Source organism: Stegostoma tigrinum, chromosome 22 (assembly GCF_030684315.1).
Source record: "Stegostoma tigrinum isolate sSteTig4 chromosome 22, sSteTig4.hap1, whole genome shotgun sequence".
NCBI lineage: Eukaryota > Metazoa > Chordata > Chondrichthyes > Orectolobiformes > Stegostomatidae > Stegostoma > Stegostoma tigrinum.
In genome coordinates, this window is record NC_081375.1 from 53,500,148 (window position 1) to 53,519,703 (window position 19,556).

The following is a 19,556-nucleotide window of genomic DNA, read 5'->3' on the forward strand; positions in this document are numbered from 1 at the left end:
GGATCAGAGAGACTTTGATGTGCATGTACACCGGTCCCTTAAGGCTCCAGGAACAAGTGGACAAAATATTAAAGAAGGTAAATAGTATACCTGCCTTTATTAGTTAAGGCAAGAGTTTAAGAGGAGGGAGGTTATGCTGGAACAGAATAAAAGGTTGGTTAGGCTACAGTTAGAGTATTGTGTACAGTTCTGGAATCCACATTAAAGGAGGGATGTGACAGCACTAGAGTGAGCACACAGGAGATTCACCAGGATGTTGCCTGGGCTGGAGAGTTTCAGTTATGAAGATATTTTGGACAGACTGAGGTTGTTTTCCTTCGAGCAGAGAAGACTGAGAGGGGACATGATTGGGATGTTTAAAATTAGGACAGGCATGGACAGAGCAGCAGGAAGAAACATTTCTCCTTGTTGGAGGGATCAATAACTAGGGGCATAGATTTAAAGTACAGGGCAGGAATTTTAGGCAGGCTGTGAGGCACGACATTCCCACCGGAGGAGGGTGGGAATCTGGAACTCACTGCCTGGGAGGGTGGTAGAGGCAGAAAACCTGAAACATCGAAGAAGTGTTTAGATACGCACTCACAATGCCAAGGCTTACAAGGCTTTGGGCCAAGTGCTTTTGACCAGCGCAGACACGATGGGCTGAAGGGTCTTTTCCTGTGCTGTAGATCTCTATGACTCTATCATGTGTTTCAGGGTTAGGAAGGAATGAACAGGATGGATAGAGGAAAACTAATTCAGCCAGTCTAGGAGGGGGAAATGAACTTAAGATCAGAGTCAGACTGTTCCATACGAAGTTTAGAATACACTGCTACACATTAACGCTGGTAGAAGTTTGGAACTCTTCCAAGAAAACAGTAGACGTTGTTATTTAATTCATGAAATTGATACATTTTTACCAATGTTTTGAAAGGATTTAGATTGAAGGATGGTGGATGAGCTGTTGTACAGTACAGCCGGTTCAAAGGACTGAATGGCCTCTCACTTGGCTCAGTTCTCAGGATTTTCGATGTTGGCACTGGTGAAGTGATTAATGCACTCGGTCTATGGAACTTGTGATCAATGGCCAAGGCCGGATGTGAGACCCCATAAAACACAGCCTGATATTACAAATCTACATACAATCAGCAGCTCAGTTACAGCTGATTGCCTCACGCTGTGATATGACTTGCTTTATTATTAACATGGTGCGTAATCATTCCTCTAAACTATTATTTTATGCATTTTGTGATTTATCGGAGCAGAGGGCAGTGTGGGGGATGGACGGCAGTCTGAGGAAGGGGGAATGCAGTTCAGGGATTGGGAGGGAGAGCAGGGAGAGAGGCGGGCGCAGTAGAGAGGTGAGGAAGATCCCATTCTGCAATGCTGCTCCAACTGGCGCTCTGTCGCGGAGAAACAAGAAGAGAGACAGGTTTGTTGACTGAAACTTGTCATGTTGGAACAGGTAATTGTCACAGCGACAATTCTATTCACTGATTGATTCCAGAACAGCACTCCCTTTTATCTTGGCAGAATTAAGGAGCATTCTCCTGCAACACACCCAGATTAGTACAGGCTGTGGAGACAGGTAGGCATGGTGATTTGTTTCTGTTCAGAAAAACAAAAGTTACCATCCAATGCGTATTTAATGTTCAGTCCCTTCACATATACAGCATGGAAGCTTCACGCTAATTTTGTGTGTAGTTTCTACCGTGTTCAGAGTCTATGCGCGTGCGTTCGATCTATTAGGGCATTTGTTTGATGAGATTATTGCTGACCAGTCAGTGTCATTGGAAATGATTTATCCTGTGTTGTGGAACGTGAATGAGTCACGGAATTTTACGTTCCCTACTCCCCTTTTCAATAACCGATCTTGTGCACAGGTAAAACCCTCAGTTCAACACAGTCAGCCCAAAGGAGCCTGGCCCTCAGCCTGGGTCAGACAGCAACAGCCAAGAGGCTGTGGGGTGAAGCTGGTTTTTGAAGAAGAGTCGACTGTGGGATGGAGTGCAGGAGGAGTGAGGTGATGTCTTGCTTCGTACAGTCACAGTGTCCCTGTGAAACATCTCACTAAAGCTGCTAAGATCAATTGAAATGTCCACAATGGAGACTCATTGATGGTTGTTACAAGAGGGTATGGAGTAATGGTGAAACACTGGGATTAAGGTACATGATCTGAATGGATGGACTGTCCAAAGGTTTGAAGAATGTAGTTAAGTCTTTATCTTGCTTCTATTCTCTCCTTCCTCCTCTCCCTCCTTTTCTCTCCCTCCAGCCATCCCTATTCTACCCAGTGCTGCAGGATCTCATCGAGGTGTTGGAAATGTTAGAAGGATTCCGCACCGGGGAGGGGAGAGAGGGAGAAGCAATTTGGTCTGATGGAGGGTGCCCATAGCAGGTTAGGGAGCAGAATCTTAAAACGAGAGTAAGCCATTCAGGGAAGTGACGGGGTGATGTTCGAAGGCATTTCCTCACATGACACTAATAGAAACCTGGAGTTCTGACTCCCAGAAAATCCCTGTGTGCTGGGGACCTCCTGCTGTTTTAAGTCTGAAATGGATAGCTTTTCCTTCTGACTAAGGAGTTAAATGACATACTCCCACTCCTCATTCTTAATTCCTTAAAGAAGGTGAGTAAAATTGATTAGCCATGATCTCATAGATCGGGGGAACAGATGGGCTGAAAGGCCTGTTCCTAGCAATCAGCTAGCAGGAGGATCTCCAGAAGTTCCAATCATGAGGGGCATGGATGAGTTGAATGGAGGGTGTCTTTTCCATTGGGTGGGGGATTTCAAGGCTAAGCTGCATATTTTTAAAATAAGAATCCAAGAATCCCCACATTTGGGAAGCAGGCTATTTGGGCCATCAAGCCCATAGTGACCCTCCAAAGAACATCTCACACAGACAAACCAACCCCCACCCACCCACTCCAACCCTGTATGTTCCATGACTAATCCATCTAACCAGCACATTCTTGGACGCTATGGACAATTTAGCATGGCTAATACATCCAAACTGCACATCTTTGGATTGTGGGAGGAAATCAGAGCACCCGGAGGAAACTTATGCAGACATGGGGAGAATGGGGAGTTTGCACATTCTCCCCGTGCCTGTGTGGGTTTCCTCCGGGTGCTCCAGTTTCCTCCCACAGTCCAAAGATGTGCAGGCTAGGTGGATCGGCCATGCTAAATTGCCCATAGTGTTCAGGGGTGTGTGGGTTATAGGGGGATGGGTCTGGGTGGGCTGCTTCAAGGGACAGTGTGGACTTGTTGGGCTGAAGGGCCTGTTTCCACACTGTAGGGAATCTAATCTAAATGTGCAAACTCCACACAGACAGTTGCCCAAGGCTGGAATTGAACCTGGGTCCCTGGCGCTGTGAGGCTGCAGTGCTCACCACTGAGTCACCGTGCCGCAGACATGCAGACACGGGGAGAATGTGCAAACTCCACACAGACAGTTGCCCAAGGGTGGAGTTGAACCCGGGTCCCTGGGTGAAGGGAGAAAGTTTTAAAATAGACACGAGAGGTAATTTTTTTAAACAGAGAATGGATTGCGTGTGGAATGAACTTCCAGAGGAAGTGGTGCATGTGGGTACAATTACACCAATTAAAAGACATTTAGATAAGTACATTTGGAGAGATATGGGCCAAATGTAGGCCGGTGGGATTATCTTAGTCGGGGATTGTGTCAGCATGAACTGGTTGGAGCAAAGGGTCTGTTTCCGTGCTGTATGACTGTGTGATACAAGGAGGCCCTGTTACAATTGCTCACTCTCTGTCTATCCCCTCCTGATTATTACAGGCAATTCCCTAGCTTCTATCTCTCTTCCAGAAGCAGCAACTCAAGAGTGTGGGAAAGCTCAGAAAGTGGCAGGAAAAGAGGAAGCCGGAACAACGGAAGCGAACCTGCCTGACGAGACGATGGTGGGGAAAGGGAGAAATGAGTCAGCTCAACAGGCTCGGCCAGCAGCTGAGAAAAGCAGCAAGCTCCTGTCTGGCCTCCTGGCCATGAACATTGTGTTCCTGGGAGTTGCCATCACGCTCAGCGCCATCTTCAACACTGCGTCTGTCCCAGGAACCCACGTCCTGATCCTCCTCATGGTCCTCAGTGCCCTGGCAGTGGGCTGGATGACGTTTCACAAATCCATGAACCATTTTGTTCCTCATCAGGACCTGCACGCTGGTGCCATCTGGCTTAGGGGTGAGTGAAGAGATTACAGCCAAGACCTGTTAGCAGTTTACAGTATCCACATGGAGATTTTGTCCAGGGTTGGATGTGGTACATTGTGCTGTGGGGGTGTAGGCTTCAGTGAAGGAAGCAAAGGACTGAAGAAATGATGAAGAACGTAGGAGAGGCCAGTGAGGAAGGTCGCAAACTGATAAGAAATGCTGGCAGTTTATGCTTTGTTTAGATATGAGGAGGCAGGAAGTTTCAGGGGAGGGTAAATTTCCCTTTCTTGGGTCCTGAGTGTCTAGGCTGTGAAACATGCCCTTGTGATTTCATATAGGCATTGCCCAATGAGGGAAGATCATGGTGTTTTCAACTCCGCCTGGACAGATTCCAGAAACTTCTGTTGTTCCTCCCACACCGCCTCCGCCCCCCCCCATGTTCTCATACCTTGGCACTGGTGACCCAACAACATTCATCACACCCAACACCCCCAAACACCAACAACCTGGGCTGGCCCAAAGCCCACCTCTCATTTCTGAGACTTTGGCCCAGTAGCTCCATTGTAGAGCCGCGAGCCCCCACCCATCACTGCAACACCACACGGTCCCCATGTCAGCCCCAATCTCTGCATCAACTCGCTCCCAATTCATGTTCCCCACTTATCTGTTGTCCTTAAAGCCTTACGTCAATCTATCCCTTTACACACGTCATGCAAACTCACCCACTACCCACCACAGGCAGAATTCAGGCATCACATTGTGACCTCAGTCTCAATATGCTCCCTATCGAAGCTGTAGAAATCAGTTGCATTCTTGGTGTGATTACAGGAGCAGTGTTCCTGTTTGGAGTCTGCAGTGTTGTGCTTGACATTTTCAAGGCTGGATATTTCCTTCAGAATATTGACAAAGCCGATACAATGAAGGTGGTCTATCCCATTGTAGAAGCAGTCTTCATCAGTGCACAGGTGAGTCTCAAGCCAGTTTCAATGACGATGTTGGGGAATTTAACTATCACCTGGCCCAGTGTTCACTGCACCTTTCCTGTGGCATGTTAACCATGCAACCATCAAATCATCTACCCACCAACCAACGAATAATTTTGTAAATGCACACACATACTTTAATATTGCTGAATAAATCCCCCCTTTTTGAACATTTTTAAGATTGCACTCGTCAGGACAATTCACAAGAATTCCACTACATAGGGGGAAAACACTTATACTGTATGAAAAGAGAATGCTGATTGGCTGATGAGTGGACTCTGATTGGTGGAAGCATTGCCATGGAGAATGCACCTGTTAGATGATTACTGACAGTTAACTGCTAAACTTGCTCAAATTTAAAGCAAGCAGATTTACTCTGGATGGCCAAGACATTGTAAAATGCATAATTGTTTTTAATAGTGTCCCACCACAATATTAGCTGGATATAGAATCACTGGGAACAATGCAAATTCATTTACCAGAATGATAGCCGAACTGTGGGGTTACACCCAGCAGGAAAGATTGAATACACTAACACGCTTCACATTGGCAAAGAGAGAACTGAGAATGTTTTGAGACTGACATGAATAAGATAGAGGTAAAGCATCCAATAGCTTGAAGGACAAGGGCAGCAAATACATGGGAACAACAATGCTTGTAAGTCCTGTTCTAAGCCTCTCCCCATCCTGACTATTACAGAACCTTGACTGTTGTAATGTCAACATCATGACACTCCCAAAAACCATTTGCACAATCAAATACCAACCATCAACAACAGAAGCATTACACTGTGTATTATTCTCATACACATAGTCACCCATTTGTTGAAATGAAATCAGCCTCATCCCTCTCATTTGGCTCCATCCATCTGTATCAACATATCCTTTCACTTAATAACTAATCCTGACCAAAACCCTAACCCTAACCCTGACTCTAAGACTAACCATAACCCTTCACCTCAGCCCTAATGCTAATTTTTTCTTTCTTAATAACATTAAACCTACTTGTAACCCTAACCTTCACCCTCACCTTGACCCTAACCATATCTTTCAGCTGTAGTCTAAACCTAACACTATCCCTCACACTAACCCTAAGCACAAACCTGATCCTAACCCTAACCCTAACCCTGACCCTAAACCCAGCCCTAACCCTAATCCGAACCTTAAATCTCATGCCTAAATCTCATACTAATCCTAATCCTGCCCCTAACCCTAACCTAAATGCTCAAACTTATCCTAACCCTAAGTGTAATCCTCACCCTCAGCTTCAACCGAACCTGAACCCCAACCCTAACTGTAATCCTAACCCTAACCCTAACCATAACCTTAACCCCAAAACTAACCCTAACCCTAACCCTAACACTAGCATTAACCCTATCCCTAATCTTAACCCTAACCCTAACCCTAACCCTATCACTCTAATTTTTACTGTAGCTGTAACACTATCTTTCCTCTCTGACCCTAACCCTAACTCACAGCCTCACTTCACACCTAGCCTTAAGCATATCTCTTACCGTCACCCTAACCTTAACCTTAACCCTTACTCAAACCATAATCCTCACCATGCCTCTCACCCAATCTCTAACCCTCAGCCTAACCATCACCCCAACCCTAACCCTAACTATAATACTGACTTCTAACTCTAACCTATTCCAAAACCTACCTTAGCCTTTCTCTCTCAACCTAATCCTAATCCTAACCTTAACTCCAAATCCAACTCCAACACTAATATTAACACTAACTGTCTGCATCACTCTCAGCCTAGCCCCTTCCCTAACCCTAACCCGAACAGTAATAGTGACTTCTAACTCTTTAATCTAACCAAAATGCCACTTTATTCTTCCTCTCTCAGTCTAAGCCCAACCATAACCTTAACTCTAACCCTAAAACTGACTGTAACACCAACTGTTGCTCTTAGCCTGAGCCCTAGCCTTAATGTTTCCTTTCTGAATAACTCTAACCCTAACCCTCACCCTCACCCTATCACCCTAACCCTAACCCTAACCCTCACCCTATCACCCTAACCCTAACCCTCACCCTAGCCTTAATGTTTCCTTTCTGAATAGCTCTAAACCTAACCATAACTCTAACTCAACTCAAACCTTAACCCTACGCCTCACCCTTACCCTTATCCAAACTCTAACCCTAACCTTAACCGTAACCCTCAGCCTAAATTTAAACCTAAAATTAACCCTGTCCCTCAACCCCACCTTAACCCTATCTCAAACCCAACCCTTACCCCAACTTTAACCCAGCCCTAACACTAAACTTAACCCAATCCTAACACTAAACTTAACCCAACGCTCACCCCAGCACTAACCTTAGCCCTAACTTTATCCTTTCTCCCTCATTCTAACCCTGACACCAACCTTAACCCGAACCAGAATTCTAAAACTAACTAAACTTTTATCCGAACATTATCCTTTCTCCCTAAACCTAACAGTAACCCTAAACTAACCCTAACGAACTATAACTCCAACTCTAACTGTATCACTGACTCTAATCCTCAACCACAGCCTAACCCTAACCCTAAACCTAAACCTGACCCTAGCCCTAACCCGAACCCTAACTCTAACCCTTGTCCTCACTCAAACCCTCAAACTCATCCTCAGACTAACCCTAAAGCTAAACTTAACCCTAACCTTAACTGTAACACTAACCCTAATCCTAACTCAAACTCTAACCCTCGACCTAACACTAATCTTTACCCTAACTCTAACACTAACCTTATACTTTGTCAGTAAACCTAACCCTAACCCTGACTCTAACCCGAACCCTCACCTTCGCACTCACCATAACCTCAATGCTAACCCTCACCCTGACCCTCACCCTTCCCTCAAATCTTAACCCTAAATTAACCCTGTGCCACATCCTTGCCCTCAACCTAAGCCCAAGTCTAACCAGAACCCCCAAAACCCACCCTCACTCTCACCCTAACCATAACCCTCACCCTCACCCTCATCCTAACTTTAAACCTAGCCCTAAATCTAAGACTGATGCTATCTTTAAACTTTACCCCAACCCTAACTCTAACCCTAACTGTACATCTAATATAGCCCTAACGTAAACCCTAAAGTTATGCTTAAGTCTTACACTCATTACACTTATCCAATCTGACCCTAACACTCACCGTCACTCTAACCCTAACTATAACCCTCACTTTCGACCTATCCCTAACCCTAACCTTTATCCCAACCCAAACACTTGCCCCGAATCATCTGCTAAACCTAATCCTCACCTTAAACCTAACCTTCACACTCATCTTCATCATCTCCCTTGCCCTAACCCTAACCCTAAATGTAACCCTATCCCTAAACCAGACACTCACCTTGACCCTAACCCTAACCTTACTCATAGCCCTAACCTTAACACTTAGCTCATCCTCACCCTCAACCTTGCCTCAACCTTAACCCTACCCCTAACATTCAGCCTATCTTTCTCCCTAACCCTACCCCAACCCAACCTCTAAGCCTTAATCTACACCAATGTTTAATGATAGCCCCAACCCTCATTTTAAATCTAACCCTAGCCTTAACCCACACCATCACCCTTACCCTAACCATAACCCTAAACCTCACGCTAACATTATCAATCACTCCCACATTAATCCTATCACCCTAACCCTAAACTTCAGCCTAACCCTCATCCTTTACCTCACCCTAAACTCTAACTTTAACCTGATCTTATGCCTCATGTTCACACTAAACCTAACATCATCCCTTACCCTAAATCTAACCCTCAACCCAAACTTAAACCGAATCTTAATCCTTACTCTAACCCTAACACTCAGCCTAACTCTAACCCTCATCTTCACCACAACTTAAACATAAACCTTTCCCTAACCCCAATCCTAACCTTAACCCAACCATAACACTAACCTACCCATAACTCTAGCACAAACCCTAATCCTAGTTCAAACCCTCAAACACATGGTCACCCCATCCCTAAACTGAAATCTCAACTTCACCTTCACCCCCACCCTAACCCTATCCCCAATGCCCACACTCACCTTATCCATCACCTCAATCCTCAGCCTCATATTCACCCTAACTCTAACCCTAACGCGAACCGTAAACCTAACCCTAAAACTCACCTTCAGCCTAAACCCAATCCTAACATTAATTCTAACCCTAAATTTAACTCTAATCCTCAGCATCACACTCCTCCTAACATAAACCCTCACCCTAACCCTCACTCTAATGTTCTCACCAACCCTAACCCTAACCCTAGCCATAACACTAACCTTAAGCCTAATCCTCAGCCTCATTCTCACCCTAAACCGGTCACCCTCAATATCACCCTGACCCTAACTCTCACACCAACCCTAACCCTGAACATAATCTTAACCTTAACCCTTACCCTTCTCCAATCCTCAAGTTCATCACTAACTCTAATGTGCTGCCTCAGCTACACACTAACCCTAACCCTAATCCTCAGTCACACCATAACCCTCAAACTAAAGCTCACCCTCACTCTCACCATAAACCTAATTTTAAATAATACTAACCCTTATCATCACCCTTACCCTAACACCAACTCTCACCCTAACCTTAACCCTCACCCGCATCCAAACACTAACCCTAATCCTAACTCTAACAGTTACACTATCCCATACCCTGTAAACCCAACGTTAAACCCAACCATAACCCTCTGCCAAACCCTAACCCTCGTCATAACTGTAACCCTTACTCTAACCCTAACCCTACCTTTAATCCTAAATTTATGCCTAAATTTTATGCTCATCCTAACCCTAACACTAACCCTAACTATAACTCTAATCCTAAGTATACATCTACTTCTAACCTGTAACCTCATCATCAACCTGACCCTCACCCTAAACCCAACACTAACCCTAATACTCACCCTCAGTCTCAAGCTTACCCAAATCTCAACCACAACCTTAACCTCACCCTCATTCTAACGCTAACCCTCACCAAAAGTTCAGCCCAACCCTAACACTAACCCACTTCTTAACCCTCAACACAATCCTAACCCCAATTTTAACTTTAACACTGACGGTCACCCCAGCCCAAATGCTAACCTTAACCCTAAGTCTGAGCGTCACCCAAAATCCCACCCTTAATCCTAATCCTATGCCTAAATCTTACGTTCATCCTAACCTTAACACTGACTCTAACCCTAACCCTAACCCTAACGCTCACCTTTATCCTCACTCGAACCTTAACCATAACCTTCACCCTCACTTCCAAACCTCCTGCCAACTCTAATCCTCACCTTAATCCTAGCCTTAATGCTCCAAGAGGTGGTGTGAACTTGTTGGGTCGAAGAGCCTGTTTCCACACTGTAGGGACTTTAATCCAATCTAATCTAATCTTAACACTCATCCTCACCCTAACCCTAACCCTATCCCTAATCGTCACCCTAACCTCACCATAACCCTAACCCATATCCTAACCTATCCCTATCCTGAAACCCTGACCCTAATGCTAACCCTAACACTGACCCTAACCATTACCATTAGCCCTAATCTTAACATTTAGCTTTACCCTCAGCCTTAACCTTAACCCTAGCCCTAAAACTAAGCATATCTTTCTTTCAAACCCTCCCCCAAACATGAACTCTCAGCCTCACTCTACACCTACCCTAATACATAGCCCTAACCCTCACTCCACCCCAACCTTAACCCTCTCCCTAAACACCACCCCCACCCTACCATAACTCTAAACCTCTGACTAACCTTGACCAAGATCTTGACATTCCCTCTAACCCTCAGCTTACTCTAATGCTCACCCTTCACCTAATCCTAACTGTCACCTATCCCCTCACCCTAGGCCAAATCCTAACCTCAAACCCGGCCTTATCCCAACCTGAACTCTCAGTCTAACCCACAACCTCACCCTCAACCAAAGAATCACCCTCACCCTAATCATCACACTAAAACCTAACCTTAACGCAAAACATTAGGCATAAAATTTACGCAAATGATAAACCTAGCAGATAATCTAATCCTAACCCTAAAATCTCCACCTCATCATCACTCTAACCCTAACCATAACCCATACACACACTCTCACTTTCAAACTGCCCTTAATCCTAACCTGGAAATCAAACCCAATCCTTGCACCCCAACCTTCACAATAAACTTAACCTAACACTAACACTAACTGTCACCCTAACTGTAACCCTAAGGCTCACTGTAATCCTAACCCCAACCCTAACTCTAACCCTAACCCTAACCCTAACCCTAACCCTAACACTAACACTAACCCTAACCCTAACCCTAACACTAACACTAACCCTAACCCTAACCTTAACTCTCATCCTAACCCTAACTCTAACTCTAACTCTAACCCTAACCCTAACCCCAACCCTAACTGTAACTCTAACTCAAACCCTAACCCTAACTCTAACCCGAACCCTAACCCCAACCCTAACTGTAACTGTAACCCTAACCCTAATCCTAACCCTAACCCTAACCCTAACCCTAACTCTACCCTAACCTTGACCCAAGGGCTAATCCTAACACTTACCTTTGCCCGAACATTAATACTTGCCTTCATTCTCACTGTCAACTTCACCCTATCATTTAGACTAACTCTATCTCTCAGCCTCACTATTAACCTAATCCTCACCCTAAACCTAATCGTCATCCTTACCCTCAAAGACTCATCTTAACCTGCCCTTTCGCCTCATGTTCACACTAATCTTAACCCTAACCCTAAACCTAACAGTAACCCTGACTCCAACCTTAGCCTTAAACCTATCCCTAGTCCTAAATCTAACCCTCACCCTGACCTTAATCATGACCTTAATCCTTACCCTGACCCTAACAGACAGCCTAACTCTAACCCTCATTTTCACCGTTATCCGAAATCTAAGCTTAACTCTAACCCTAACCCAAACCATCCCTAATCCTAATCTTAAATAAAAACATAATCCTAACCCTTATCCTGTTGGGTGTAACCTCTCAGTTTTACTGTCATTCTGGTGAATTATTTTGTATCTTCATCAGCGCCTCTATATTCACTGGTACATAGGAACAGGAAGAGGCCATTCAGACCCTTGAGCCTGTTCTACCATTTAACAAAATGATTGCTGATCTGTGGCCTGGCTCCACCTGCTTTTGGCCTACATTCCTTCATACCTTTGCTTAACAAAAATTATCTATCCAAGATTTAAAATTAACAACTGATACAGCACCCTCTGTCATTGTGGAAGAGAGAGTTCCAAACCCTTTGTGTGTAGGAGTGCTTCTGAACATCTCTCCTGAAGAGCCTGGCCCTAATGCTCATACCGTGCCTTCTAGTTGGAGAATCTCCAACCAGTGAAAATGGTTTATATGTTCAAATTGGGGGTGGCACAGTGGCTCTGGTTAGCACTGCAGCCTCACAGTACCAGGGACCCGGGTTCGATTCCAGCCTCGGGTAACTGTCTGTGTGGAGTTTGCACATTCTCCCCGTGTCTGCGTGGGTTTCCTCTGGGTGCTCCGGTTTCCTCCCACAGTCCAAAGATGTGCATGCTAGGTGGATCGGCCATGCTAAATTGCCCGTAGTGTTCAGGGGTGTGTGGGTTATAGGGGGATGGGTCTGGGTGGGATGCTCCAAGGGGCGGTGTGGACTTGTTGGGCCGAAGGGCCTGTTTCCACACCATAGGGAATCTAATCTAATCTAAAGGTCTACAGTGACGGGGAATCTTCTACAAATAATTATTTGGGAGAGAACTAAAAGGCACATGGAAAAAGTGGACCAATTAGAAGGATTCAGCATGGATTTCCAAAGAGAAACTCAGGTTTGACTAAAATGTTGCAGTTTTTTGAAGAGGTGAAGGCAAGACTTGATGAGCGTAACACTGCTAATGTGGTTCACATGGACTTCCGAAAGTGTTTGAAATAGTGCCACACAACAGACCTATGAGAAAAGATATAGGTCACAGAATAAAAGGGATAGTAGCAACGTGTGTACAGAATTGGCTGAGGAATTAGCAAACACAGAGTAATGGCTAACGGATATCAATGGATATCTCGAGGAAGATTTGTAGTTGAATATGCAAGGGTCTATATTGAAATTGTTGCATTTCCTGATGTACATAGATGATCTGGGTCTTGGTGTGAAGGGGACAGTTTCAGAGTTTGCAGATGACAGTGAACTTAGGAGAATTGTAAACTGTGAGGAGGACAGTGTGCAACTCCAAAAGGACATTGGTAAAGTTTTGGAATGGATGGATTGGTGGCAGATAAAGTACAATGCAGAGAAATGTCAGGTGTTGCACTCTGAAGAACATTGAAAGATAATATTAAATTGGGATACAATTCTTAGGGGGTTGCAGGAGCAGGGACTTGGGCGTAAATGTATTTAAGGCATACAGTGCTTTAGCTTTTATTAATAGAGGGATCGAGTTCCGGAACCAAGAGGTTATGCTGCAGCTGTACAAAACTCTGGTGCGGCCGCACTTGGGAGTATTGTGTACAGTTCTGGTCACTGCATTATAAGAAGGATGTGGAAGCTTTGGAAAGGGTGCAGAGGAGATTTACTAGGATGTTGCCTGGTATGGAGCGAAGGTCTTATGAGGAAAGGCTGAGGGACTCGAGGCTGTTTTCATTAGAGAGAAGAAGGTTGAGAGGTGACTTAATTGAAACATATAAAATAATCAGAGGGTTAGATAGGGTGGATAGGGAGAGCCTTTTTCCTAGGATGGTGACAGCGAGCACGAGGGGGTATAGCTTTAAATTGAGGGGTGAAAGATATAGGACAGATGTCAGAGGTGGTTTCTTTACTCAGAGAGTAGTAAGGGAATGGAACGCTTTGCCTGCAACGGTAGTAGATTCGCCAACTTTAGGTACATTTAAGTCGTCATTGGACAAGCATATGGACGTACATGGAATAGTGTAGGTTAGATGGGCTTGAGATCGCTATGACAGGTCGGCACAACATCGAGGGCTGAAGGGCCTGTACTGTGCTGTAATGTTCTATGTAAACGTGCACAGATCATTGAAGGCAGCAGGATAGGTGCACAGAGCAGTTAGTAAAGCACCCTGTGTTCTCTACTTTATTAATGGGGCATAGAGTGTAAGAGCAAGAACGTGATACCTAATTTACACAAGACACTTGTTAGACCTTGGCATTGTGACAGTTCCGGACACCACATTATAGGGAGGATGTGAGCACATTGCAGAGTATGCAGGAGTGATTTACAAGAATAGCTCCAGGGATGTGACACTGGGGACTGTTCCCCTTACAGAGAAGAAGGTTAGGAGGTGATCTGATGGACATTTTCAAAATCAGAATTGAGCTGGACAGATTAGATAGAACAAAACAGTTCCCACTTGTAAAAGGATCAAGGATGAGAGGTTAGAGATTTAAAATGAGCTGCAAATGCAGCTCTTTCACTCAGTGGGTAGGTAGGGTCTGGAATGTTCTGCCTGGAAATGTGGTGGAGACCAGGATCAACTGAGGCATTTCAGAGGGGCACTGGGTGAATATTTCAATACAAACAAGTTTCAGTGTTCAGGGTACAAACAAGGTGCAGGAGATTGAGAGAGTCAAAATGCTCCCAGAGCTGGTGCAAAATTGATGGACTGAATGGCTTTCTGCACCATAACAATTATGTGATTCTGCGATTCTGAACATTGAGGCCAATCCTGCCCAACCATAAGGTTAACACAAACTCTCTAGTTTTTAATTCCCGTGAGAAATGACACCTCCCTGTCACTACTTTGTTTGCTTTTTTTTATCTATTAGGATTTTGCAGGGAATATCTGTGCTCTAAATTGCAGCTTTCAATCATAGACTCTCTCATGTTTTTCTTCTTGTTCTTTAATCGGATGAGGATGTTGCTGGCTCAGCAGCATTTATTGCCCATCCCTAATTACCCAGAGAGTAGTTTAGAGTCAACCACATTGCTGTGGGTCTGGAGTCACATGTAGGCCAGACCAGGTAAGGATGGCAATTTCCTTCCCTAAAGGACATTAGTGAAACAGATGGATTTTTCCCAATAATCGGCAATGGATTCATGGTCACTATTAAATTCTTAATTCCCAATATTTTTATTGAATTCAAACTGCACCATCTGCCACAGTGGGATTTGCACTGTTCCCACAATGTTATCTGGGTCTCTGGATTAACAGTTAGACAATAGCTTAGATTCCCTACAGTGTGGAAACAGGCCGTTCGGCCCAACAAATCCACACTGCCCCTTGAAGCATCTGACCCAGACCTATTCCCCTATAACCCACACACCCCTGAACACTACATGGCCAATCCACCTAGCCTGCACATCTTTGGACTGTGGGAGGAAACCGGAGCACCCGGAGGAAACCCACACAAACACGGGGATGATGTGCAAACTCCACACAGACAGTTGCCTGAAGGTGGAATTGAACCTGGGTCCCTGATGCTGTGAAGCTACAGTGCTAACCACTGAGCCACCGTGCCACCCCAACAATTAGAGGTTCCACCGAGGATAATACCACTAAACCATTGCCACCCTTTACTGTGATTACTGAAGTCACAATCACCTAAGAAACCCATCTGCATTTTCATCAAAACCCCGTCTCTGTTGATCCCATGGCCATTCCACAAACATATTAATGTTATTTATTTCAGTGCAACCCTCCTCCTCTGTATTAATTACTCCCCAGTTGGTGCCATCTGCAAATTCAAACGTGACAATATGATGTTACCCTCAGTCACTGCCCATTTCTCCATGTCCACATTCCAGCTGGACGCCAGGGATTGTGATCTGGAGAGGGAATCATGTCTACTAAACTGGGACAGGGTGACCAGTAGCAGCAGGCCCCAGTAGCTGAGCTGATCTACCTGAGCAGGCTGGGGTTGTTTCGTCAGAGGAATTTGTTACAGATCCAGTCTCCCACAATAGTCACAATGAGACTGGATCATCTGCACCTCTTCTGTCATCCAGTTAGACCTAATGTAATTAAAACATCCCTCAGTCAGGTCACAAATCAATACATGGCAAAACGTCAGAGTCTGAGAGGAAATGTAACTGAAATGAAGAATTGTGGATGCTGGAGATCTGAAACAAACAGTAATATGAAGTGCTAGAGAAACTCAACAGGCCTGGCAGAATTTGTGGAGAGAGAAACAGAGATAACGTTTCAAGTCCAGTGATACTTTGTCAGAACTCTATTTCTCTCTCCACAGGTGTTGCCAGACCTGCTGAGTTTCTCAAGAGATTTAGCTGCTTACTCAAGAATGGCTGAAGCCCTGTAGAAAATCACTTATGCTTCTATATTATTTTCAGACATGCATCCTGTGGTTTAACTCAAAAGATTGCTTCCACACACACCGTAATGTCACCAGGTAAGAACCGTCTCTCCGATTGATCTGTTAAATGAGAAATAGATTGGGCTTCAGCAGGCTGTATAAATACAGTCCATGGATGGAAGGTTGGCTTCCACGATGGTCTGGGCTGTGCACACCACCTCCTGTAGTTTCTTACGGTCCTGGGCAGAGCAGTTGCCGTACCAGGCCGTTATGTACTCGGACTGCATGGTTTCTATGGTACAGATGTAGAAGTTGGTGAGGGACCTTATGGACATGCCAAATTTCCTGAGCTGCCTGAGGAAGAAGAGGTGTTGTTGTGCCTTTCTGACTGTCACATCCACGTGGGAAATCCAGGACAGATTGCTGGTTATTGTCACTCCAAGGAACTTGATGCTCTTCACTCTGTGAACCTCCGTTCCGCTGATGTAGATGGGGATGTGTTCTCTTCCTTTCTGTCTGAAGTCGATGATCAGTTCTTTGATTTCCGTGACTTCGAGACAGAGGTTGTTCTCATTGCACCACACCCCCAAGCCTTCTGTCTCCCTTCTGACTCATTGCTGTCCCACGACAGTGGTGCTGTCAGTGAACTTGTATCCCTGTAATCCTGCATTTCCCATGCTTAATCCACCTAGCCTGCACTTCTTTAGACTGTGGGAGGGAACCGGAGCACACAAAGGAAACCCACGCAGACACACGGAGAATGCAAAAACTCCACACAGACAGTCGCACGAGGCTGGAATCGAACCCGGGTCCCTGGCGCTGTGAGGCTGCAGTGCTAACCACTGAGCCACTGGTAAGTGGGTGGATGAAGTGAATAGTATCGAGTGATTGAAGGGAAAATGAGGAAATGTTATTAGAAAGAAGGCCTCAGGAGGTTACAATGGTGGGAAAGATGGGAGCATAAACACCAGCATGAACTGGATGGGCTGAATAGCCTATTTCCCTGCCACGCATTCTCCATAATCCTATACTTTAAGGAAAAGTGAACTGGAGAAGCAGAGAGATGCAAAGAAAGGGAAAATTAAAGACCGGGCCACTCCTGGTGGGGCAAAGACAAGGGGAGGGTTCACAGGAGGACAGAATGAAAGGAGAGGAGAGAGTTTGAAGAAGCACAGGGCTGGAGGAGGTGTGTGAGAGAGAGAGAGAAGGAGGCATTAAAGCTGATCTCTTCAGAGACTTGGTGAAGATGGAATCCAGCGAGACACTCTCACCCTTGAACAGGGCAACATAGAACTGGACAGAACAAGCAGAGGGGCCCTTCCCCCACCCACCCAGCCTCTGTTTAAATATCAACGCGATCTCAGCTTCGAAAATCACCGACATTTACACAGTAATCCATAACCTCACAACCCTCTGTGTCAAAGAGTTACTCCTGCTCTTCATTCTAAACCTGTTGTTTAAAGTTTTCGAGAAGATTTGTAGCTCGGGTTGTGGATGTGGACTTGCTCCCTGAGCTGATGGGTTTGGTCGCAAATGCTTCATCACCCTGCTGGGTAACAGCGTCAGTGCGCCTCCAGTGAAGTGTTGGCGTTCTGTCCTGCTTGTTATTTATGTCCCACAGTTTGCTGGGGTGGTTGATATTACTTCCAGTTCTGTTTCTCAGTGGCTCGTACACAGGGTCTAACTCAGTGTGTTTGCTGATGGAGTTCCAGTTGGAATACAAGGTCTCCAGGAATTCCGTGGCATGTCTCTGTTTGGCTTGTGCGATTATGGATGTGTTGTCCCAGTCAGATTCGTGTCCCTCGTTGTCTGTCTGTAGTGAGAATCGGTCATGTCTCTTGGTGGCTAGTTGGTGTTCATGTATCCGTATTGTCATATTGGATCACAAATACCAGGACTGATTGCAGAAGCAGAAATGCAAAGGTTAGAATGGACAGCACTCCACACTATACAACCCAAACTCTGGGTCCAATACGTAGACAACACCTTCATGATTATTAAATGCTCAAAAGGAGAAAAAACTCACCGACACATAAACCACACCCTCATTGGAATAAAATTCACAGAAGAAGAAAAGAACAATAACTGTTTTCTCATGGGAGAACGCAAAAGCAACAGGGACTCCAAACTAGCACACATAGAAAGACCACAAAAATGGACCAGATACTCAATTACACTAGCTACCACCTCTACACCCACAAACAGAGCTACATCAGGACACGATTTAAATGAGCCACAACACATTGTAGCAACAGCTACAAGGAAATAGCTGAAGAACTTAATAAGTACTTTGCATCAGTCTTCACAGTGGAAGACATGAGTAGTATGCCAACAATTAGGGATAGTCAGGGGGCAGAGCTGAGTATAGTAGGCATTACAAAAGAGAAAGTGCTAGAAAAGATAAAAGGTCTAAAAATTGATAAATCTCCTGGCCCGGATGAGCTACATCCTAGAGTTCTGAGGGAGGTGGCTGAGGAAATAGCGGAGGCTTTGGTTGTGATCTTTCAAAAGTCACTGGAGTTAGGGAAAGTCCCAGATGATTGGAAAATTGCTGTTGTAACCCCCTTGTTTAAGAAAGGATCAAGGCAAAAGATGGAAAATTATAGGCCAATTAGCCTAACCTCGGTAGTTGGTAAAACTCTAGAATCCATCGTTAATGATGAGATTTCTAAATTCCTGGAAGTGCAGGGTCAGATTAGAACAAGTCAGCATGGATTTAGTAAGGGGAGATCATGCCTGACAAACCTGTTAGAATTCTTTGAAGAGGTAACAAGTATGTTAGACCAGGGAAACCCAGTAGATGTTATCTATCTAGACTTCCAAAAGGCCTTTGATACAGTGCCTCACGGGAGGCTGCTGAGCAAGGTGAGGGCCCATGGTGTTCGAGATGAGCTACTGGCTTGGATTGAGGACTGGCTGTCTGACAGAAGGCAGCGAGTTGGGATAAAAGGCTCTTTTTCGGAATGGCAACCAGTGACAAGTGGTGTCCCACAGGGTTCAGTGTTGGAGCCGCAACTGTTCGCCTTTTATATTAATGATCTGGATGAAGGAATTGGGGGCATACTGGCGAAGTTTGCCAATGATACAAAGTTAGGTGGAAGGCGGGTAGTACTGAGGAGGTGGGGAGGCTGCAGAAAGATTTAGACAGTTTAGGAGAGTGGTCCAAGAAATGGCTGATGAAATTCAAAGTGAGCAAATGTGAGGTTTTGCACTTTGGAAAAAAGAATACAGGCATGGACTATTT

General features: G+C 45.1%; 1 protein-coding gene across 9 annotated transcripts in view; it reads left to right on the forward strand.

Moving 5' to 3' along the window:
• Positions 1–1,167: 1,167 nt before the first annotated feature.
• LOC125463601 (proton channel OTOP3-like) overlaps positions 1,168–19,556 on the forward strand; it is a 37,077-nt gene continuing 18,688 nt past the window's right edge. Inside the window, exons 1-5 of one of the 9 annotated variants that reach the window (XM_059653835.1) lie at positions 1,299–1,411; positions 1,513–1,567; positions 3,780–4,178; positions 4,976–5,112; positions 16,350–16,408. In XM_059653835.1, coding sequence (XP_059509818.1) covers positions 3,899–4,178; positions 4,976–5,112; positions 16,350–16,408 — 476 coding nt within the window. In that variant the 5' untranslated portion in view covers positions 1,299–1,411; positions 1,513–1,567; positions 3,780–3,898. Of the gene's footprint in view, positions 1,188–1,298; positions 1,568–2,008; positions 2,146–3,779; positions 4,179–4,975; positions 5,113–16,349; positions 16,409–19,556 lie in introns of those variants that run through there. The other 8 variants (XM_059653833.1, XM_059653838.1, XM_059653831.1 and 5 more) reach the window with 8 other exon arrangements.